General features: G+C 38.6%; 1 protein-coding gene across 16 annotated transcripts in view; it reads left to right on the forward strand.

Moving 5' to 3' along the window:
• KLHL7 (kelch like family member 7) overlaps positions 1-25,293 on the forward strand; it is a 72,436-nt gene extending 47,143 nt beyond the window's left edge. For 9 of the 16 annotated variants that reach the window (XM_084977230.1, XM_084977232.1, XM_084977228.1 and 6 more), the window contains 4 exons: positions 14,521-14,761; positions 18,441-18,642; positions 22,260-22,357; positions 23,900-25,293. In XM_084977230.1, the coding sequence (XP_084833356.1) occupies positions 14,521-14,761; positions 18,441-18,642; positions 22,260-22,357; positions 23,900-24,183 (825 nt within the window). In that variant the 3' untranslated portion in view covers positions 24,184-25,293. Of the gene's footprint in view, positions 1-10,506; positions 10,621-14,520; positions 14,762-18,440; positions 18,875-19,035; positions 22,662-23,192 lie in introns of those variants that run through there. The other 7 variants (XR_014815960.1, XR_014815959.1, XR_014815963.1 and 4 more) reach the window with 7 other exon arrangements.

Below are 25,293 nucleotides of genomic sequence, written 5' to 3' on the forward strand. Positions count from 1 at the left end.
GCAACGCCGGATCCTTAACCCACTGAGCAAGGCCAGAGATCGAACCTGCGTCCTCATGGATGCTAGTCAGATTCGTTTCTGCTGAGCCACTATGGGACCTCCTAAATCTCTGTATTAGCAGTCTACTATTTTTGCTCATTTCAAGTCTAGATCCATCTGATTAGTCATTATTCACCATCTAAGAATTGATAAAAATTGACCTGAAAGTTAAAATGAACAATAAAAGGAATTGCGTAAAATTCTGCCAAATCAGGTCATGTTTCTTCTGTGTATTATTCTTCATTCCTGAAGGGACTGTGATGCTTAGGCAGTCCAGTTTTGGCTAGTACTATCACAAAAGAACTAACTCAGGTCTCTTAAATGTGTCAGCTGCTCTGTAGGGACTGCCTTTATGGAGATATAATCCTGAGTGAGGAAGAAAGCCGACCAAGTAAGGGTTGTGATTATCCCATTTGGGTCTTCTGTGCTTTTGGGACATCCATAAGCACAGACTTATTTAAACACTAGATCCTGCATTGAAAGCATGCTATTTGTGATTTGGTAGGTAAGGTAAAACTGCTCAAAATGGGTTAATGATATCATCACTTGGTTTCCCTTGGGATCAGACATTGGCTGTCTGTCAGACCCTAGTGGCTAGCCAGGAACTATTTGCTGAAAAAATGGTATTTGTTTAAAGTAGGTTGGCCTTGCTCCAGAGTCCCAGGGTGTTCTCTGGTTGTACTGGGACATTCTTCAAATTTTATGCAGCATCTCGGTCAGTGTTCTGATGCCCGAGGATTACAGGATAGCCTGGGTAGCTGAAGCCATACTACTGCAGCCTGTCCCACTTAGAAAGCTTTTTACTTGCCGCTGGCAGCTTTTTTGTTTACCCAGTGAAAATATAAATGCAGGACACCCAAATAGAGGGTATGTGTCATCTGTAGAAAGTTAGAAGATACTTGGGGCAGGAGGCTATCCTTCATTTCCAAAGGGTTATACCAACATGCCATAGACCAGGGCTTGGTGAACTTTTTCTATAGAAGACCAAATAATAAATATTTTCAACTTTGTAGGCTATAGTCTCTGCCGTAACTTCTCAGCTAACGCTGTAACAGGAAAGCAGCCATAAATAGTATATAAACAGGAGTTCCCATTGTGGCTCAGTGTATTATGAACCCAGCTAATATCCATGAGGATGCAGGTTTGATCCCTGGCCTCACTCAGTGGGTTAAGGATCCAGTGTTGCTGTGGTTGTGACATAGGTCAGCAGCTGCAGCTCCAATTCAACCCCTAGACTGGAAATTTCCATATGCCACAGGTGCATCCCTGAAAAAAAAAAAATACATAAACAAATGGGGATGGCTGTATTCCAGTCTCATTTTATTTTCAGAAACAGTCAATGTGGTGGATTTAACCTGCAGAACATAGTTTGCCAACCCCTGCTGCAAACCTGTGGATGTCTAAGAACTCTGAAGTGACCAACTGATCTAGGATACTCTAGGATAACTTCTTCTCTGTCCTGTCAAGCACTCTCTTAGCAAGCAAGATGTGTGGGATCCTTTCCATTTCCTCTTCAATTCTGTTTCCAGAGGAGACTTTTGGGAAGGTGAGATAGACCAGGGCTCCTGAAGCTGAGATTATGGCATAGAATTAGCCAAGAGATCTTGAGGTTTAGGCTACGAGATTATTTTATTTTCTTTGCCACATCTGGCACTGCTCAGCAGTTAGAGTCACCAGTGTGAGTTATATAACTCACAGAGCACATATGCTGCCAGAGATCAATAAGACCTCCAAGGAAGGAGTATTAGATTAAACACCATTATATTTGGACTGCCCTTCTGGGCTGCTCTTAGGTCATACATCTATTTCTGGTCCATTCCTCTATCTCAAAAATATAGGCTGATTTTTCACTAATGACATCTGGCTTTCTTTCTCAGTAGAAGATTAGGTGATTGCTAGGTACCATGAGGTTTCATGGTCTGTGCAGTGCAATCCAATAAGCATGACGTCATTGTGCTTAAAAGGTTGATATGCCTGCATGACTGTTTCACATTAGGTAAGGTTAAGTTTATTGGCATTTCAGTGGCTATTTAACTTCAATGTTTTTAAATTTTTCAGGAGTCTTTTGAGTCAAGAGCAAGAAATTTATACATAAACTTTTTTCCCAAGAAAAATATGAAATTATGGAAGTTTAAATTATAATTCTATTAACCACAGCTTTCAGATGTTGATAATAGTTACATACCCCTCTTGTTTCCCAAAGCCTACTTTGGTGTTGATTTTGACAGTTAAAAAGCAATTAAACAATGTTTTTGTAGAAAATACTTTATCTTAAAGTAGATGTCTATTTTGATGTACAGAGGGGCAAAGAGAATCCTGATTTCATTTGGGAGACAGCATTGTTTTTAGAATAAGGCAAATGTGGAATGACCACTAGCACTTTGTTTTTTGTCTGTAGTTCTAACACTTGATTTTTTTTTTAATTGGACAGTTGAAAAAAGATGTACATTCTGCACGACCTTGGAAGTGAGACTGTAACTTCAGAATTCTTATTAGATGTCTGACTTTGCTCTTAAAAATGGCACATGCTTAATGTTCTTTTGTATACTCAACCACAAATTTTTAGACTTCCAGTGGAAAAATTTAAATAACTGAGGCAGTAACTACCAATAAAACATCCTCATTCCATCAATTATTACTCATTCCATAATGCTAACACCATTAGAATCCAGTTATAATATTTACTAAGGTTTCTATTAGAAGTATTAGCCTCTCCTTTCCTTTTGCTTAAAAACTTCATCTTGAAAAATTTTCACCATTTGCTGTTATTTGAATATAATATTTTAATGTACATTGTTTCTTTACTATTCCTAATATTAAAACAATTGGGAAGGCTGATTTCATTATAAATTATTATTTTTTACCTTGAGTATCCTAGGGTGAACATTATTTCCCTTATTCAATACAAGTAAACCACTTAATAATAATTATTTATTAAGGAATTATATTAAAATCCTTGAGCTTAGTATTTTCAGAGATGTTAAAATTGTTTTAACTGTCATTAAATGGGACCCATTTATGTGTATCCTATACCAGCTCCAAAGGATTATTTTCACTCAATTGATCTTTTTCAGAGAGGACAATTTAGGTAGTACTCCTTAGCTGAATTATATAGAATTAAGCCAGTATCCCTATAAACTATTATCTTTAGATATTCTTTGGGTATCTCTTGTGAGATGCAGCCAATATTTGTATTAATTGCTGGTAGGAAAATGGTAAAAAAGAAAATCTTTAACATTTTTCCTAGTAGATAAGCAGATAAAGAAATCTTGGGTTGCTGTATTGAATTGAAATGATATTGTTCTTGTCATGGTCCTTTCATGAAGCCTGCTAAGTCTCCACTTCCCAACCTGTATCTGTTTTTTAAAATTCTCAAGTGCTTAATGATTAATAAAAGTTATCTGAATCCAATGCAATTTTCTCTTAGTATTGGTATCCTCAAATTGTAGCATGGGAATATCTTTTGCTATTGATGCCAAAATAAAAATTAACTTAATTGACCACTTTGTTTGGATTCTTGGAGTCAGTGAAATGGTGAGCTTTGAAGGCTTAAAACTTTAGAGTTGTGGCTCACCACTATCTTATGGTAGAGAAATTGGAGACATTACCCAAGAGGAACTCGCATATTCCTTGCCAAAGCCAAACAAGGAGGAAGACTGGCAGGATGAGGACTAGACCCTGGAAATTGCAAAGGCAGAAAACCAAGGGAAAGATTTACCCTGAGTGCCTTTTCTTTTGCTTTTTAGGGACGCACCTGTGGCATATGGAAGTTCCCAGGCCATGGGTCTAGTCGAAGCTATAGCTGCCAGCCTATGGCAGAGCCACAGCAACGCCAGATCCGAGCCACATCTGTGACCTACACCACAGCTCACAGCAACACCGGATCCTTAACCCACTGAGCAAGGCCGGGGATTGAATCTGCAACCTCATGGTTTCTAGTCAGATTTGTTTCCACTGCGCAATGACGGGAAGTCCCCTGAGTACCTTTTCTTACTTTCTGAAGTAGTTTCATCATTGAGCTTAGTGCCTGGCCTAGAGAGAGTACTCAAGTTTGTGTGAGAGTGAATGAACCAGTATAACATTATACAATATTTCACAGGCAGTCACAGGACTGGATTTAAATATGGATGAGCCCTAAGTCAAAAGAAATGAAGTTATCTTCAACACAGAGCACATTTTCCTGTTGGAAATATTATTAAAGGTATCACAGCTACCTTCCTTCTTAAACAGGCCCGCACAAGGGGAGGCGCCTACTCTCTCATCAAGGTGGAAGTTGTTAGTTAAACATTGCATATGATTTTAAAAGACCTTGTGTGTAAAAGAAGAGTAATTGTTAATGAAAAATGCTGTTGGATTGAAAAATTAATGAAGCTTCTATGAGAATGCATAAGTAGTATTTGTCACCAGCAAAAGAGGGTTGTAGAAGCAGTGTATTGAAGTGGAAGAGTGAGTGATGCTAAAATGATCAGCAACTGTAAGAACACAATATCCAAAATGGACAGCAGTCATCTCAGGTGGATCTATAGCTGTGTTCCCCTGGGACTGACATTGCGGGAATGAAAGTGTGGGTGTCCCTTAAGGGTGTTCCTTAAGCCTGAGTTGTCAGTATACTAGTCACCAGGTTGTAAAAATCTGCATTCTTCGCAGCTTGTATACAGTACATATTTCTTAGGCCATACTGTTTTTAGGCAGTTTAGTCAGACAGGTGGTCCTCATGTTCAGATAGAGAGATGAGAACGCATTATGAGGTACATTCTAAATAGAGTACCTTCCTAGAATGTCTTCCAAAATAGTATTGGGAGCCCCCCCCCCTTTTTATTCTTACTCATCTCCATAACATACTTTGAAATTTTGTTCTAAAGTCAACCTCTCAGCTCTTGTACCCCATGTAGGTGCAGTGCCTGAAGCTCCCACCTTCAGGGATCTGTTTCCTTTGTTCTATACCTGCAAGAAATCCCAGTGAAAATACACTTCACTGTGGGAGGGATGACATCAGACTCTCTTGAAGCCACAGCAGCCATAATTATTATAAATTAACAGATGAGTCCCCTGAAAAGACAGATCAGAAACAAAGCTGTAGGTATTTGCTTGAGGGCTGTAGTTAGGAAGGGATAAGGAGACTAGGAAAGGTAAATCTGTGTGGTGGTGTTTTAAAGAATTGTAGTCATCCTGGAATTAGATGGAGGGCAGTGGGTGTATAAATGCAGGGCTTGAGGGGTTAGAGTCAGTCTGAGGGAAACCAATAGGGAATGGAATGATTATTATTTATTAAACCAATAGGGAATGGAATGATTATTATTTATTATACCATGTCACTTGAAAATTACTGTCAGCTACCTTTAGTAATTGTTCATATGATGACCCAGAGGTACAGTATGATGTGTTATCCTAAAAGTATTAAATCATGTTCACAAAGGTTTGTTGTGATGATTTCCTTTGAAAATTGATCAGTAGAAGAGATAATTAACCTCAGCTATTAAAAACAGTAGATTGTACAACAGCCCATTGTACAGTTACTTGGTTGTAAAGTGCAGTTGAAACAAATACTATTTTGTTATATTACCAGTATCACAGTTCATCTAGAATTTGAAATTTTTGGGTTGGGCAGCAGCAGGGATTATGAATGGGACATAGATCAAAGTCCTGTCCCTCAAACTCAAAGTGTATGAGATGTGCAGAAGCTGGAAGCAATTAGCACAGAGATAGAGGTCAGTGAAGCAGATACTGAATGTAGCCAGTTAAAAGTCCCGAGATAGGATATATAATGACAGCCTTGGTGGGCTGAAAAGAATCCAATCCCCTGGGTTGGATTTGTCCATGGACGCTTCACAGACATTTTCTTGAGGGACTTAAACTGATAGAGTTTAGAAGGAAAAAAAAGAAGGAATATATTGAATTCTAAGTATGAATATTACAATTTTTCCAAAAAGGCATATAAAATATTATTTAACTGAATGGAATCTAACTTTGTACTTTAAAAAAAGAAATTAGATATAGGTGGAAAAATTGGAGGAATCACCATTGGTCTTGTTTCATGTGTGAGGCCTTTTTCTGTCCTTGGTGTTGCCTTCCCTCCCTCCCTCCCTCCTTCCTCTCTAAAGGAATACAGCTGTATCATAGAGCATTTCAAGTCTAGGTATAGGAGCTTAGGCAAGTCAGCCTTGCTAAACTTCAGTTTTCCTGTCTAGTAACTAAAAGTTTAAATCTTCTTAGGATTAGTGTGAATATCAGTAATGTTCCTTTGACTCTTTCTTTGATCCTCATTCACTCAGTCACTTTCTCCCTGCCATCGTTAAGTTTTTCTTTTAAGGTCCACACCCACAGCATATGGAAGATCCCAGGCTAAGGCTCAAATTGGAGCAGCAGCTGCCAGCCTATGCCACAGCAGTGCAGGATCCAAGCCAAATCTGCAACCTACACCGCATCTCATGGAAATGCTGAATCCTTAAACCACTGAGTAAGGCCAGGGATTGAACTCACATCCTCATGGATACTAGTCAGATTGTTAACACGCTGAGCCATGATGGAAACTTCCCATCCTTAAGTTTTTCTAGTTTTCCCATGTTAAATGTAAAAGGAAAAGACTTAACCATCTTCATTTTGCTTTTTTCTTTACCTTCCCTAACTCTTCCATACCTCTTGGCCATCTGTATTATCTCCTGTACTCTGCGTATCTGAGACAAAAGTAGATGTTTGTCTCATTGGTGAAAACATTTTATTAAATGAGTATGATACTGCATTTTTTTTGTCTTTTTCTTTTTTTAGGGCTGCACCCATGGCATGTGGAGGTTCTCAGACTAGGGGTTGAATCAGAGCTGTAGCCTCTGACCTACACCGCAGCCACAACATGGGGTCCGAGACATGTCTGCGATCTACACCACAGCTCATGGCAACGCCAGATCCTTAACCCACTGATGGAGGCCAGGGACTGAACCCTCATCCTCATGGATGCTAGTCAGGTTTGTTAACTGCTGAGCCAGGACGGGAACTCCTCAAGTTTCACTTTTGAACTCAGTTTCCTCTCACTTAAATTTCTGAGTAAGTTTGAGTTGTGTGTTTTGGTGGTATGGTTTTAGTTTGGGAGTGGAAGGGAAAGAACATTTTGTGACTTTATGAAAACAGCAGTGATTCTTAATTAGTAATTCCCTTTGAGCTGGTCTTTGGCCTCACTTGAGACTCCTTGCTAATTTTAACTAATCAACAGCTGAGAAGTTCCAATTTGTATGTTCATTGTCCCTAATTTTACCTAGCATCTTACAGTAGTAGTACAGTCTGCCCAACCCACCCACCCTCCAACTGTAGAATCTTTTTTTTTCTAGTTATGATGTTGTATTTTATTTTTATTTTTTATTTATCTGCCTTTTAGGGCTGCACTCATGGCATATATCGAAGTTCAAGTCTAGGGGTCGAATCAGAACTACAGGTGATAGCCTACACCACAGCCGCAGCAATGCAGGATCGGAGTCTGCCACCTACACCACAGCTCAGGGCAAAGCCAGATCCCCAACCCATTGAGCAAGGCCAGGGATGGAACCAGACTCCTCATGGATACTAGTCAGATTTGTTTCTGCTAAGCCATGATGGGAACTGCCTGCAATGTTGTATTTTACGAAGAACTTTAAGTTAAAGAGTATTTTCTCCTGTTGGCTGATTAGTAAATCCCTTTCTGGACTTTGGGAGGTTAATATGTTTACAGAAATGTCTGTGTGACCCTGTTGAAAATAAGTACATTCAAAATGGGTACAGCCTGTGAAATTACTTGGCACATTAAGTGTTCGCTTGTGAAAAAGTAGAGCGCCCTAATAGTGTGCTATTTGGAAGGAAGGCAAAGACCGTCTCTGATCCATCTTATAGTTGAAATTCAGCCTCATAGTATAATAACTATTTAAGTTTTTAAATTCCTGAAGCCTTGTGGTATAGGCCAGCAGCTCAGCAGTTAATGAATCTGAGTAGGAACCATGAGGTTGCGGGTTCAATCCTTGGCCTTGCTCAGTGGGTTAAGGATCTGGCATTGCCGTGAGCTGTGATGTGGGTCACAGACGAAGCTTGGATCCCGAGTTGCTGTGGCTCTGGCATAGGCTGGTGGCTACAGCTCTGATTACACCCCTAGCCTGGGAACCTCCTTATGCCATGGGAGTGGCCCAAGAAACGGCAAAAAGACAAACAACAACAACAAAAAATTCCTGAAGCCTTGAGCCTTAATGTTATGTATTTCTTTTCTTTTCTTTCTTTTCTTTCTTTTTTTTTTTTTTTTTTTTTTTTTTTTTTTGGCTGCCCTGTGGCATATGGAGTTCCCAGGCCAGGGATCAGATCTGAGCCACAGTTGACTATGTTGCAATTGCAGCAAGGCCAGATCCTTAACCAGCTTTGTCAGGCCAGAGACCAAACTTACGTCCCAGTGCTCCAGAGATGTCACCAATCCCCTTGCACCACAGCAGGAACTCCATGTTTTACATTGTTGTTAAGACATTTAGCATTATTATAAACATCTGATGTGAGAAGTTGTTTTCTTTGTACTGTAATTTTTGGTACTACTTGTTGTATTTACTTTTTCTGTTTAAAAATATAATATATGCTCATTGTAGAAATTCAAATATAGCAAAAAAAAAAAAGGGAAAGCCAAAGTGCTCCCAACATAAAAGAGAGTCATCAATAGTTAGTGAACATCATTTCAGCCCTCTCATTTTATATATATGAGATCAGGCTATTTTGCAAAGATTTTTTTATTCTCTCAGAATTTGTATTATGGAGGTTATTTTCATATCAATTTAAGTACCATCTTTTGGAGGGCTGCAGAGTATTCCATCATAAGAATATACTATCATTTAATGCTTAAGAATATACTATAATTTGTTTAATTATCTGTCTTCATGCACATTTGGCCTATTTCCTGTTTTCTCTGTTAAAATACTGCTGCAGTGAAACATCCTTGTATATGCCAACTTTGTACTCTGTCCAGTTTTTTCTTTAGGGTAAATTCTTAGGAGAAGAATTATTCTAGCAAGGGATAAAATTGGAAACTGTGTAAATATACCAAAAAGGCAGATGAAAGCCTCATCCCTAACTGTGGAGACTGTTTGCTGGTTGGTCACAGGTCTCCCAATTCCTCCATGGTACAGCCACCACAAGACCAGGAGCCATAGTGACCAGAAGCACACCAGAGTCAGTGTAATTTAAGGATAGCACTGTAGTGAATAACTGATCCAAACTAGGAGCCAAATGCAGCACCTCAGTCTTTGGCCTTTGAAAGGTCAAAAATGAAGGTGGCTCAGCTGGATGGGATATACTTTTCTGTAAATGTGGTTCCTTTCAACATACTAAGCCCCAGGCCTAATACCACATGAAGACATGAAGGAAATGCTTGTTTTCAGAGAAGCTGTGGTTTTAGTGCTTGAGCATTGTGGTTATAAGTGGTAAAATGAAGAGGCTTTGCAGAGTGGCCATCTTGCCAACGTCCTGATTTTATAGATGAGGCTGTTGAAGTCCTTCAGTGTCAGGTCAGATGCTCAGAGTTACTTAGGTAGAAACACAGTAGGAATAAAATACTTCACTCCCAACCTAGTCTTCTTTCTAGGAGGCCGTGTATGAAAATTTTTAGAGAAGTGGGACAGTGTAGAACTTTAAGCTTTTGGAGTCTGACAGATTTTAAATTTAAATATTGGATTCACTGTAACCTTTGATGAGGTACTTAACATCTCTAAGGTTTAGTTTTCTTATTTGTTCAGTGAGAACATTACCTTATAGGGTTACTGAGGAAATTTAAATGTTTTAAGATATTTCAGCATAGTTCCCATAGAAAGGACATGCTCAACAATGAAAAAATAATAGCATAGTAGTTTTTTAGTGATATATTCCAAGTCATTTGGACTCTTAAGGTAATTGGACTTTAGGACTGAAGGGGAGAAGCCCTAAGATCATCTACTTCAGTCTTACTGTTTTACAGGAAGGAAACTCATATCCTTGGGAGGTTCAGTGACGTACATGAGACTCACAGCTCCTCCATAAAGAGCCTAGCTCAGTGCTCAAGTTTCCCAGCTCCTTAGGCTATTCTTTGTGACCTTGTGAAATGAATGAAGCCAAAAGTTTTGATGTATTTTTCATGAAACTGCTTCTAGGAATGTTGTAGCATCTGGCATAAACCTGCTTTCTAAATAGATTATTGCTATAGTTCTCTGATTTTTGTTTGTTTTGTCTTTTTAGGGCTGCCCCCGTGGTATATGGAGGTTCCCAGGCTAGGAGTCAAATCGGAGCTGTAGCCACTGGTCTACGCCACAGCCACAGCAGTGTGGGATTCAAGGGATTCAAGCCATGTCCGAGACCTACACCACAGCTCACAGCAATTCTGGATCCTTAACCCACTGAGCAAGGCCTGTGATTGAACCTGCGTCTTCATGGATGCTAGTCAGATTCGTTTCTGCTGAGCCATGACAGGAGCTCTTCTCTGATTTTTTTTTTTTTTTTTGACAGCCCCAAGAAGCAAAGATAAGTCAGATAATGGCTTAAGAGGAAGTGCCTGTAATGTGATCATCTTAAACTCAGATTAGATTGACTCCTTGAGTTAGGAAATCTCAAGATTTACCATTTTGTTAATGGTGCTTTTATTTTTTTTCTAAGACCTATCATATCTTACCTAGTTTTGCTTGATTTCCTCTCAAAATGATACAAAATAAAGTCCTCAAGTCTTAAAAATAAAAAGTCTTTCATTTTGCATTTTGGCTATCTTTATTACTAAAATCTGTATCTGTAGTGTTTCTACTATTTGAAAATTCATGTGTTTTCAAAACACATTATAGAAAATCCATCCTTACTCAAGGAAAATATCAGGCTAATGTTTTTGCCTTAAGGCATTTGGAGAAAATATTACAGCATTCAAATCAAGAAATCTTTCACTTCCTGTAGTAGTGCCCTACAAGTGGAAAATCACACAAGATAAGATGTAATAGAGTATACAGTCATCAGGTCCAACTTCAGTAAGGTGGGGAGTCAGAAAAAGAAAACCAGGGAAGTTTACAAAAAAAAAAAAAAAAAAGAGGAGTCTTGAGCTTGAAAAAAGTCTAGAATGTGGTATATCACACAAGAGGCAAGAAAGGCTGACAGGAAGGACAGGACTTTATACATGGGTGTGTCTACATATATATGTATATATGTGGATGCTTATGTGGGTGATGTGTCAGAGTTTAAGAAATCCTTCTACCTGTGTCTTTTCCAGGCCTTTCCAGTCTTCTCACTTTCCTATCTTCTCAGCAGCTAAGCATAGAACCTTGCCTGGAATAGATATTCAATAAAACTTAACTGAATTAAATTTTATTGTAGGGTAACAATTTCCTGCCCACACACATGTGCTTGACTCAAGTGCTCTTCATTTGTATGTTACTAACATGAAAGCTTCATTTCCCTCAAGCTTGCCCTGTAGCCTGGAGTTCAGGGAGCCTTAAGTAATTCTTCCTTTACTCATGGGCCCCAGGTTGGGAGTGGTCCCATCACTAGAATGAGACCTGGCACTCTACCCGCCAAGTTGACAAGCTTGACTTCGCATCTATTTTTTTACCCTCTCTGCCTGCTTCTTCAGTTACACATCTCCTAAGCAGTATAACAGGTTATTTAACCAGGCATTAAATCATTTTCTCAGTCTTCTATTTAGATTTCCAAGGGAGGCTGGCCCATATATATAGAGGGGAAAAAAAAAAATAGCAGCATAAGCTCCCCTACATACAACCAAAGCCAGATACGTTCAAACACATGTGCATTCAACACCTGATAGGTATATTTGATAAGCCCACATGTAAAACATTACATTTTATCTGAAATGAAGTCTGTTTTGCATTCTAGGTAGAAATTCTTCAATCATTTGGTCACTTCTCTACCTCGAAGATGAACTATTAGGCAGAATATTATATATAGCTAGTATTTATCAAGCATAGTGTTTAACATGTGGAGTGACCAATGACAGTTTTGAAAGAGTTGGAAAAGATTTTACAGCTTGAGACTTTGTAGAGAAATCAGAACACGAATTGCAAGTTGATAGAAGCATGAGCCTATTACTGTATCTCAAACACATGCACACACTTACTGCATACGCATAGGGTAATCAGTTTCTCCTTGGGTTTATAGTTCCAAGAGAGAAATTTATATTAATTCTTAAGTATGAAACTGTACATGACATGATCACCCATTACCTACTCAAACCCTTGAGCAGTATTGAAAAGTTGGAATTATTCTGTTAGCAAACTCTGAAATGATTTCATTCTTTGGAACCTCATATCCTAGTGTCTTAAGTGTTTAAGTTCATCTAGCTAAAAGAAATAGTATTGGTTTGTTTTTTAAATCCCAGTTTCTACATGGGCAGTTTGTTTTTTTTTTTTTTTCTTTCTTTCTTTGCTTTTTTAAAAATTTTTTTACAGCTGCTTCTGCAGCACATGGAAGTTCCCAGGCCAAGAGTTGAATTGGAGCTGCACCTGCAGGCCTATACCACAGCCACAGCAATAACAGATATAAGCTGCATCTGTGACCCACTCCACAGCTTGTGGCAATGCTAGATCCTTAACCCACCATATCAAGACCAGGGATCCAACTCACATCCTCACAGAGACTACATCAGGTCCTTAACCTGCTGAACTACAGTGGGAACTCCTACATGGGCAGTTCTTTTATAATTTGTAGAGTAGCAGGTCTTGGACATCATTTCAAAGAATATTTGACTAATTCTCTCATTCTGAAATTAAAGAGCTTGAAAAGAATGTTTTTAAAGATATCTAGATAGCATAGAAAAGTTTTCATATTACTTTATAGTAGAATCATATAAATCAGGTGTAAGAGTGGCAAGACTTTTGAGAGTCATTGAGTTAATGTATCGTATTAATGAAATTGTATTTCTTTGCTTATGAACCTGGTCAGTTAGGAATTGTGAGTAGATTTGCATAATATATGAGATTAGTTTACTTTTGAGAAATCATTACTTGTATTTTATTGGGTTTTTTTTTCATTCTGTGATACAGTTTCCCTAAGAAAACTTTTTTTTTCTTTTTTATTACTCAAATGAATTTATCACATCTGTAGTTGTATAATGATCATCACAATCCAATTTCACAGGATTTCCATCCCACAACCCAAGCACATCTCCCCACCCCCCAAACTGTCTCCTCTGGAGACCGTAAGTTTTTCAATGTCTGTGAGTCAGCCTCTGTTCTGCAAAGAAGTTGAGTCTGTCCTTTTTTCACATTCCACATGTCAGTGAAAGCATTTGATATTGGTGTCTCATTGTATGGCTGACTTCACTTAGCATGATAATTTCTAGGTCCATTCATGTTGCTAACCTAAGGAAAATTTTTTTCCCACAACATGCAACACTTGATGTGGGATCTCAGTTCCCAGACCAGGGATTGAATCTGGGCCACAGTGGTGAAAACAGATGTTAAAATATTCTCCCTCAGTTTTGCAGATCCACTGAGTAAAACTGAAGCTTTGGGAAAACTGTAGGTTATCCTACAGTTTTGTGTGCCTACCAGTAAAAATACCATTGAGTAACCTAGTGGTACTCATAGATCCTAATTTGAGAATAAAAAAGGTATTAAGGCTCTTTTTTCTGATAACTTAAAAAGCAGAATGTGGGGGTTTGGGATTTTTTTGTTTTGTTTTGTTTTGTTTTTGTTGTTGTTTTTACTGCGTCAGTGGCATGTGGAAGTTCCTGGGCCAGAGATCAAACCCACACTGCAGCTGTAACCAAAGCCACAGCAGTGATAACACTGGATCCTTAACCCCTTGAGCCACAAGGGAACTGCAAAAGCAGAATGTTTATCATCACTAGAAGTCAAGGTATTCTACATCAGGGCCTCTTATTTTTCCTGAGAGACCACTTCTTATGTTCTGTATACTTTGATCTAATTTAGTGAATGCCTAAAATGACGCTAGCATGGTAGATATCAGTCAGATTTTCCTAAAGGGAACTCAGCATTAATCACAGTGCTTTGCTTGGTGAGATTGGGAATTGTTTGGATTTCTGTCTGACACTAATTATTTTTCAGCCATTTTCAGAAAGCAGCAGAAACACTGTAGCTTCTTTGCCTTAAAAAGGTGAGGATGCAGGGAGTTCCCTGGTTGCCTAGTGGTTAGAGCTTGGTGCAGTGCTCTTACCTTTTTAGCACCCTACCCACCGCATATGGAGATTCCCAGGCTCGGGGTTGAATCAGAGCTACAACTGGTGGCCTGCGCCACAGCTATAGCAATGCCAGATATGAGCCGCATCTGCGGCCCACACCACAGCTCATGGCAACGCTGGATCCTTAATCCACTGAGGGAGGCCAGGGATCAAACCCACAACCTCATGGTTCCTAGTCGGATTCATTTCCATTGGAAACCAAACATTCTTTTATGTACTCTGATAAATTAACATACTCTTAGGTTTTGTTATGTTCTCAACTATATCTTTGCTTCATCCTTTTCAAGTTTTCCATTACTGAAAGCTTTCATCCTTTCCTATTACAGGATTATAGCTGGACAGACATCCGCTGCCCCTTTGAAAAACGAAGAGATGCAGCTTGCGTGTTTTGGGACAATGTAGTGTACATTTTGGGTGGCTCTCAGCTTTTCCCCATAAAACGAATGGACTGTTATAATGTCGTTAAGGATAGCTGGTATTCCAAACTGGGCCCTCCAACACCTCGAGACAGCCTTGCTGCCTGTGCTGCAGAAGGCAAAATTTATACCTCTGGAGGTTCCGAAGTTGGTAAGGACTTACTCTATATTTGTGTTTAGGGGAAGTGCCTTAAAGCTGAGTATGCTGGCTGTTTAAATAAACAGTTGGTGTTATTTCTCCAATTACTTTTGAACATATATGAATACATAACTCATATTTCAGAGCACATTTCTCTGATAAATTCATAAGGTAAACCTTTATAAATTTTATAAATCATTAACTTGCAAGGACTTCAACTTCCTTGGTTATGTTAATTGTCCATTTTGTTATGACAAAACTTTCATTGACATCATCTGGATTTTAGTTTCACTGATGACATCAGAATTAGTTTTATTGTATGTAATATTACTTGCTTTAAAGATTTCAGAGTTTGGCTTACTCATAGACCCTTTAAGATCTCTTTACTACATTTAAGCTTTTAAAATTTGTGTTTTCGGGAGTTCCAGTTGTAGCTCAGTGGTAACTTACCTGACTAGGATCCATGGGGACTCAGGTTCAATCCCTGGCCTTGCTCAGTGGGTTAAGGATCTGCTGTTGCCATGAGCTGCGGTATAGGTTGCAGACGTGGCTCAGATCTGACATTGCCGTGGCCTAGGCCAGCAGCTGTAGCTCCAATTCGACCCCTAGCCTAGGAACTTCCATATGCCATGGGTGTGGCCCTAAAAAAGCAAAAAAATACAAAATAAAAAATCTGTGGTTTTGCTTTCTTTGTACCAGAAAAAAAGTAAGTATTTTTCGTTTTCTTTATTCTTTAACTTTTTAATAAAATGACTGATAATGGTATCTCACACTTACTGATCAGAACAGGGTGTGGGTATAGAAGCAAAAAACTTTCTCACTGATAATTTGTTAGTGTCCACTAATGGTCTTTTTCTAAATGAATAATTTTTCTAAGAAAATATTCTAGGTGCAAACTAGACACATAATAGCTTTTATGTGCTTTCATGTTTTCAAGTGCTTTCTTTAGCAAAATAATGGGCTTATAAAGAAAACTAGGAAACAAGGGGGGGAAAAAAGAAAACTAGGAAGACCAAGTAAACCTAAGGTATGGAATTTAAATATTGTCTTTTTATTTGATGATTTTTATATTAAGCCAAAGAATGTTTTACTTTTGGTCAGCAGATTTATTAAAGTTTTTACCCCAGAATATGTAAAATGAATACAAGAAAGATTATGATTTTGTATGATTTTCTAGATGTGATTTAAGAAGTTTTCTTTTGGAGTTCCCGTCGTAGCGAAGTGAGTAACGAATCCGACTAGGAACCATGAGGTTGTGGGTTCAGTCCCTGGCCTTGCTCAGTGGGTTAAGGATCCGGTGTTGCCATGAGCTGTGGTGTAGGTTGCAGATTCGGCTTGGATCCCACGTTGCTGTGGCTTTGGCGTAGGCCGGTGGCTACAGCTACGATTCGATCCCTAGCCTGGGAACCTCCACATGCTGCGAGAACGGCCCTAGAAAAGGCAAAAAAGACCAAAAAAAAAAAAAAAAAAGTCTTTTCTCCTTTTTTTTTTTCTTTCTTTCTTTTTATGGCCACCCCACAGCATGTGGAGTTCCCAGGCCAGGGATCAGATCAAAGCAGCAGTGTTGACCTAAGCCACAGCTGTGGCAATGCCGGATCCTTACCCACTGTGACGGGCCCAGAATCAAACCAGTGTCCCAGTGCTCCCAAGATGCCACCAAGCCCGTTGCACCACAGTGGGGACTCCTTTTCCTCTGTTTAAAAGCATTCTTCATAGAATGCCTAATAGATCATATTTCAAATACAGTAAATCCTAAAGATAGGAAGGTTTTTATAGATACCATTTTATAGAAACAATAGTTGATAACTTCATTTCAGCAGCATTTACTTAAGTTAGTTTTTTTTTACTTAAATAGTTAACTTTTGAAATCTGCTATGTGTTTCCTATTAGTGTGAACTGACTGAATATACCAAGTTGAAAATGTTAAAAAGCTAAAAAGAGGAGTTCCCGTCATGGCTCAGTGGTTAACAAATCTGACTAAGAACCATGAGGTTGCAGGTTCGATTCCTGGCCTTACTCAGTGGGTTAAGGATCCGGTGTTGCCGTGAGCTGTGGTGTAGGTCCAGATACGGCTTGGATCCTGCTTTGCTGTGGTTGTGGCATAGGCCAGCGGCTACAGCTCCGATTAGACCCCTAGCCTAGGAACCTCCATATGCCTTGGGTGCAGCCCTAGAAAAAGAAAAAAAAAAAAAGATAAAAAATTAAAAAAAAAAAACCTATAAAGAAGTTATTCGAGCTCTCTTGTTTTAAAGTGGGTTAAGGATCCTGTGTTGTCACTACAAAAAAAAAAAAGTTATTGTTAGTCATGACTACTGCTTCTTTATTTTGTTACTGTTTGATCTTCATACACTTTGGTTTTGATAGAAAATTATGAAGATATTGTTGTTGTTAGCATTAGAAGAATCCAGAAATGTGGGAGATGAACAATAATTTGGTAAAGTCCTAACTTCTTTTTTCTTGGGAAAGGAAAAAAGCACTTGATCTTTAATACTATCACTTTCTAAAACTTTTTTTTTCAACTTTTTTTTTCCTTTAGGGCCATATATGAAAGTTGCCAGGCTAGGGGTCAAGTCAAAGCTGCAACTGCCAGCCAACACCACAGCCACACCAACGCCAGATCCAAACCATGTCTGCAACCTACACCATAGCTCACAGCAATGCCAGATTTTTTAACCCACTAAGCAAGGCCAGGGATCAAACTCACATCCTCATGGAAAACTAGTCAGATTCTTAACCCTTCGAGCCACAATGAAAACTCCTCTAAAACTCTTTATTGAGCTCCTATAATGTGCAAAAGTAGCAAAACAGGGAGAGTGTGTTTGCCATTAAACTGTATAATCAAAGTATACCAGAGTGTATACTCAAGAATGGACCAGCGTGACTTCAGGGCCTACCCACACAACCACTGAGAGTAGTCAGGAAGAATAGTTTTGTTAATGATGTTTTGGCTCTTATAGAAAATTAAATGACAAGACTATACTGTGAGCTAGTAGTTTTCATATTTCAGCATGTGGATTTACCCTCTGTAAATGGCTATGCTTTTCCCATCTATATAAACATTTGAAGTTCAGTTATTAATCCTCATCATGGATAACCGGGCCGGAAGTCATGCATAATGTCTTACTTGATTTTCCTTTTGAAATAAAAAGTTTATACAAAATTTTTAAGTTTAATTACCAATAAATAACTCTCTCCAGCCGATCCTTTTTTCAATATTTTCCAAAGTCTCTGCAAACAGGAGTATCTTTTTTTGTTTGTTTGTTTTGTTTTTTTTTTTTTTTTGCCTTTTCTTGGGCTGCTCCTGAGGCAGTGTGGAGAGTCCCAGGCTAGGGATCGAATCGGAGCTGTAGCCACCGGCCTATGCCAGAGCCACAGCAACACGGGATCCGAGCCATGTCTTCGACCTACACCATAGCTCACAGCAACGCCGGATCCTTGACCCACTGAGCGAGGCCTGCAACCTCATGGTTCCTAGTTGAATTCGTTAACCACTGCGCCCACAACAGGAACTCCAGGAGTATCTTTTTCTTAAACTATTTCTATGTTTTGCTGTTGTTGATTCAGTATAAAAAAGACTTTATAACCCTAAATTCTTTCCTCCAGTAATTAACAATGCAGTTCTACAGTCAGCTCACTCCAAGCTCACACACACACACGACGTTAAGCTTGATGGGGTCCTTTTCTTTTATAGGAAACTCAGCTCTGTATTTATTTGAGTGCTACGATACGAGAACTGAAAGTTGGCACACAAAGCCCAGCATGCTGACTCAGCGCTGCAGCCACGGGATGGTGGAAGCCAATGGCCTGATCTATGTTTGTGGTGGAAGTTTAGGAAACAATGTTTCTGGGCGAGTATTGAATTCCTGTGAAGTCTATGATCCTGCCACAGAAACGTATGTATCAATTTAAAACTCTTATTTCACAATTAATTGTATTCTGTAAGCTCAATGGAAGATGTCAAAAGCCAGAAGGAACCCAAAGGAAGGATTTTTATTCTCACATTAAGAATGTACATACAGGGGGAGTTCCCGTCGTGGCGCAGTGGTTAACGAATCCGACTAGGAACCATGAGGTTGCGGGTTCGATCCCTGCCCTTGCTCAGTGGGTTAACGATCCGGCATTGCCGTGAGCTGTGGTGTAGGTTGCAGACGCGGCTCGGATCCCGCGTTGCTGTGGCCCTGGTGTAGGCCAGCGGCTTCAGCTCCGATTAGACCCCTAGCCTGGGAACTTCCATATGCCGCAGGAGCGGCCCAAGAAATGGCAAAAAGACAAAAAAAAAAAAAAAGAATGTACATACAGGGATTTCCCGTCATGGCTCAGTGGTAATGAACCCAGCTAGTATCGATGAGGGTACAGGTTTGATCCCTGGCCCCACTCAGTGGGTTAAGGATATAGCGTCACCATGAGCTGTGGTGTAGGTTGCAGACACAGCTTGGATCCTGCATTGCTGTGGCGTATGGTGGCAGCTGCAGCTCTGATTCGACCCCCTAGGCTGGGAATCTCCATATGCTGTGGATGCAGCCCTAAAAAGACAAAAAAAAGGGGGGGGGGAATGTACATACAGTTTTGAATGTGCTGGGGGCGGGGGGCATGTTTACAGCCTGGACTCTTCTCTACACCTTAAGAGATGGTTTTACCTTATACCCTGTAGGATTCCCTCTCTTTCTGTTCCTGCTTGTGCAATAAATGCCTGTGAATGAGACAAATATGACTGATTCATCAAATTCATAAAGTATTTTTCTTTGAGAGATTGGCAGGTGTGTGTTGGGGGGGAGACAGTTTATGATCAATAGTAAATTTGCCTTTCATTAGACGTATTTACATATTGGTCCACTGCATTAATGAATCACACCCCTAGATATACTGCCCTTTTTTGAGTTTCTGCTTTGCTAAAGTATGTTTGGATTCATATTTATTAAATAAAATTATTCTTAAATCAACTGGGAAGCAAATAACTTGCTTTTAAAAAAGGTAGAATACTAACAAAAAATCGAATGGTTAGCCAGTTTTTCTGATCGTGGTGGAAGCCATTCAATATAGCTAAAGGAAATGTGCTAGCTATTGAATAGTGGGGTGGTGGTATAGTGTAATTAACTAACAAGGAATTGAACAATGCTCTTACATTTTCCTAAGTGAAAAGCTGGTGTGAATATAATTATCCATATCTCAAAATGAAAGATGTTATATACTACTATGATTTCCTTTCTAATATGTGATGTTCCCCCAGCTTATTTTTGGTAAGACTATTTCTTCCCAATTTGGACAGTTATTTTAGTGAGGGTTTTTTGTTTTTTTTGTTTTTTTGTTTTTTGTATTTTTGTCTTTTCAGGGCTGTACCTGCAGCATATGGAGGTTCCCAGGCGCTAGGGGTCAAATCGGAGCTGTAGCTGCTGGCGTACACCACAGCCACAGCAACACTGGATCTGAGCCGCGTCTGTGACCTACACCAGAGCTCAGGGCAACGCCGGATCCTTAACCCACTAAGCGAGGCCAGCAACCGAACCTTTGTCCTCATGGATGCTAGTCAGGTTCATTAACCACTGAGCCACGCAGGAATGCCAATAAATGCAATAAATGTTTTTTTAACTAGAATATGTTTAATTGGAAGCTAAGAAATGAAACATATGGAAACACCATGCAAACAGAATTTTAAGAAAAGCTGCTGAACACTAAACTCAGGTTGGGAAGAGTGATGACCTAGTACATACTCTGCATGTGAATTACAAGAGGAAGGAACTGTGTTTTGTGGGACTTCCTTAATTTGAAATTTCAGCAGACTCAGAGATACGTAAAAACATTCTTACTTTATATCAAAGACATATTTAGAGAAGAAAGGTATATGTATATGGAATTCTTTCTACAGCAGACACTGTTTAATGCACTTTGACAGCTCACTGTGGCAAGGCCTTGGGGGCAGGGAACAGGCTCTCCCATTTTGGAGCTGTCTGCTGGTCTTTTTACCTGGAGGATTATGTGCATTTATCCTGAAAAACAGGAGGGCCTGCCCAACTCACCTTAACTAAATGCTCAGAAAGTGGGAGTGGGGACTGTCAAACCATTTTAAAGACAGACCAAAAATATATAAACATAAGGCAACAAAAGTGTTGTTAGTTTTTCAGAATTCATCATTATGCTGTGTATTTTGAAAAGTTAAATTATTAAATTTTTTAAAAGAGAGTTATAAATAATCAGAGACTTATACTTGTGCCACATTTCCCTTTTGTTGTTGTTTGGAGTCTTTTGGCTTATATCAGTTGTTAAGAGCACAAGCCTGTGTGCCATCTTCACAGTCACAAATGTCAGTTGTACATATGGGGGTGTATGCAGAAGAGGTGGTTGGATCTCATAACCAAAAAAAACAAAATAACTGAATAAAGTTGACTGTGTTTAATGCTGCTACCTGTGAATTAGTCTCCTTCAATACTTGTATCCACATTTACACTCTCAGTCTCATTCTTCTTAGTAGTGCCTGAAACACAGCAACATACTAATGTTACTAAGTGTGACAGAATAATAGTGCTGTAGTTTCTAGAGCTGGCTAAAGTTCTGTGTGTATTTAAACATGAACAAGTAAATAGTAAAGAGATATGCTCATTTGCCATTTGCTAGAGGCCCGTGATAAATTTGTTTTACTTTTTTTACTTACTCTTACATTATTGCCTTATATTTTCTTACGTATCTTCCCCTTCTTTTTTTGTTACTATTGCCAACCAAAAATTAACACTTGGCATTTACCTCTACAAGGATTAAATCATGAGCCAGTGCAGCTGCTGACCTTCAGCACCTGCTAAAAGAAGTTCAGGGTGGAGATGAGGAATGAGACACTCTGTTCTCTGGGAGAACTGGCAGAAACAGGCCTTCAGATAGTTAGAAATTTTCAGAGGAAGATTTTTTGAGCCCAGTTTTTGCATCTCCTTATAACTAGAAAAGCACTAGAATTATTCATGGTGACATCCGCTCCTCGTGACTAGCAGTAACCTTCTGCAAAATGTGTGCTCACGTTTATGTATCCGCCTTTAGTGAAGTCATATATATACTGACCTTTCCCCTACCTCTTTGGAGCACTTTCTTAGAGCTATCTGAAATGCTGTCTGCTGGACTATAGTCCCCATTTTACTCCAAATAAAACTTAACTCATAGCTCTCACATTGTGGGTTGTTTTTTTTTTTTTTTTTTTTCCTGTTGACACTATTTTACCAGTTATTATGAACTACAGGAAATGGATTTTTTCCCAAAGACATGTTAATAGTCTCCACATATCATCTCTTTCTTCCTGTTGGAGTTGAAAAGGATAAAGTCCCCTTTTACCCCACCTATAAATAAATAGGTGTTAAACTTTTGTTTTCTATCTTTCCAAATGTGTGTGTGCATGCACGCATGTGTGTGTGTGTGTACGTACACATAAGTGAGTGGTAAATGCATGCTTGGTTGGGATAACAGACTTCTTATAAATTAGTCTGAGTCCTTTTACTTCTTGTGAACAAGTACACTGAAAACTTTATTTTTTCAGATGGACTGAACTGTGTCCAATGATTGAGGCCAGGAAGAATCATGGACTGGTATTTGTAAAGGACAAGATATTTGCTGTGGGTGGTCAGAATGGCTTAGGTATGTGATATAATTCACTGTTCAACTTTCCCAATGAACTTGCTGCTATCTCCTTATCTTAAATTTATAGGAATGTTTCTTAAGTCTACATACATGCATTGATTACATACATTGTCATACTTATTTTTAGTTTCTGGGAACTAACATTTTATGATACATTATATGTACATTTAACATTCCTGAAGTTCTTGGCTCAGCAGGTTAGGAACCCGACATAGTATCCATGAGGATGTGGGTTCATTCCCTGGCTTGCTCAGTGGGTTAGGGATCAGGTGTTGCTGAAGCTGCTGTGTAGTTCACAGATGTGGCTCAGATCCTGCATTGCTGTGGCTGTGGTGTAGGCTAGCAGCTTAAGCTCTCATTCAACCCCTAGCCCAGGAACTTCCACATGTTGTAGGTGTGGCCTTAAAAAAAAAAGTAATTCCTGTTCATGAAATGTGGGTAATGGCCACCACCAGTCATTGTGACAGTTGGAGACAGCTTTCACACATTTCCAAATACTCTTAGGTAATGGTATCACACTAGCTTAAGAGCTGTCGAGTTATAGAAACATTCGAACTTTAATACAACTTTTAAAACTGTTAAGTTTAACTTTTAGGGTTGTATCCAGGATTTGAATGGCAAAGTTTCTTAAACGTTTTTAAACCTTGCATGAAAACATCAATATTCTCCTTTTCAATGAGTAAATTTGATCTTTTTATTTTCTTTTTCTTTGAATATTATTATTATTATTTTTTGTCTTTTGTCCTTTTAGGGCCACACCCGTAGCATGTGGAGGTTCCCAGGCTAAGGGTTTAATCAGAGCTGTAGCCACCGGCCTATGCCAGAGCCACAGCAATGTGGGATCCAAGCCTCGTCTTTGACCTACACCACAGCTCACAGCAACGCAGGATCCTTAACCCACTGAGTGAGGCCAGGGATTGAACTCAAAGCCTCATGGTTCCTAGTCGGATTCGTTTCCATTGCACCACGACAGGAACTCCGATCTTTTTATTTTCTTAAGTAATACTGTACTAAATAATCTTAAATAACTGCTTTTAATAATGTATAGTGTGGACTGAATCTATAGATAATTCACAATGCTCATTTTAGTCAGTACCTTTAATTATCACTTAAGTATAACAAAGAAATAACTTCTTTTCTTCTGTTTTTCTCCATTGCTGTTTTTCCATAAACTTCTGAAAGATGGTAGAAGGAAAAAGGACATTTGAATGATTATAATCAAACTTAATCAGAAGAAAACTTCACTAACTGGTCTACTTTTTAATCTTTCCATAACAGGTTATTTTTAATTTTATAGAATAAATGTAAATATTCATGAGTCTAAAATGACAAAAATCAAGTTACATTTCTGTTATGTTAAAATGAGAACAAGAATTTAGATGGTAGATGTGTGGGCATTCACTGTAAAATTTTTACATCTTTTCTGCATGTTTGAAGTTTTTCATAATAAAATGTTTGGAAAAATGCAAAGAATTTTTTAATTCTTTAAGAGATCTTAGGATTTTCATTAGTTGTTCATGCTGTTTTATTCCTTTGAAGGTGGTCTGGACAATGTGGAATACTATGATATTAAATTAAATGAATGGAAGATGGTCTCACCAATGCCATGGAAGGGTGTCACAGTGAAGTGTGCAGCAGTTGGTTCTGTAGTTTATGTCTTGGCTGGTTTTCAAGGTGTGGGTCGGTTAGGACACATCCTTGAGTACAATACTGAAACAGATAAGTGGGTCGCCAACTCCAAAGTCCGTGCTTTTCCAGTAACAAGTTGTTTAATTTGTGTTGTCGATACTTGTGGAGCAAATGAAGAAACCCTTGAAACATGAAAAAGGAGTGAACATCAAGACTCACTGGGGACAGAAAAATATGGCCACCAGTGCTTTGTTCCAAGAGTTTGGCTACAAAGTTTTAGTTTGGTGTTTTGATTTTTTTTCAAGAAAGTTTCTGGTAAAATAACAGCTCTATAAAATAGATTTTCTTTTATATGGATTTCCTTACTTAATTCAAAGATCATATTTCTGTTGGCCACATAACCAAGAACATACCGAGCAAGAAAACTTGAAAAATTACAAGCACTTGGTGAAAATATGAATTCTCAAATGAATTTCACATTTGTAATTATAATTATGGCAGAATGGGATACTGACTCACCATTGAAGCAGTTTCATCTTAGCTCTAGATTCTATTTTCGTACATTATAGAAGTGCTATGTAGTTAGGTCTATTTGTTTCTCTTCAGTCAAGAATTAAGAAATGGTATGAATTGTAAGTCAAAGTTAGGCAATTCTGGTGGAACAGCTTAGTCTCACATAATTTTGCTTGTCTTCATTTGTTCCCTTGAGTGCCAAATGTATTCCATTTTAAGAGCAAGCCAGAGTGAGTCAAGGCATACACGTATCGCTCAAAAAACTTCATAAACACATTAAAGTGGGACTTAAAAAATGTACCCAACTCCTCAAGAAATACATTCAGTCCATTTAAATAATTCCATATTTTTAATGCAAAATGTCAAGCTTGGCACCCATCACTAATTCATTTCACTTGTTTTATCCAGGGGTTAAAAAAAGATTATGCCTCTTCAGTGCTCACTCTGTTCAATAAAATCCAATCATTACATGAATTATAACCTAGCAAAAGAAAGCTATCTATTGCAAGTTTCTAGATCACTCAAATAACCCTGATAGTTATACACTGTCATTGCTGACTTTGAATTTCTTATGGGTTAGAAAAGTACATGATTTTTCTTTAGCAGGACATAATCAATTTGTCATATTAATTGCTTATATGTGGTCAGTAAATTGTGTATAAATCCAACTACTTATTTCTTTCCTAGTAGTATTTTACCCTCTTACATTATGAAATGTATGGAATGAGCCATGTAAAGCTATCACCATCAATGTTTTTACTTGATAATATTAAATATTTTTAAACTTAAAA

This window comes from Sus scrofa, chromosome 9 (assembly GCF_054392235.1).
Source record: "Sus scrofa isolate SSC_HxYL_T2T_F1_AM1 chromosome 9, Sscrofa_HxYL_maternal_Yorkshire_Landrace_v2.0, whole genome shotgun sequence".
In the NCBI taxonomy this organism is placed as follows: Eukaryota; Metazoa; Chordata; class Mammalia; order Artiodactyla; family Suidae; genus Sus; species Sus scrofa.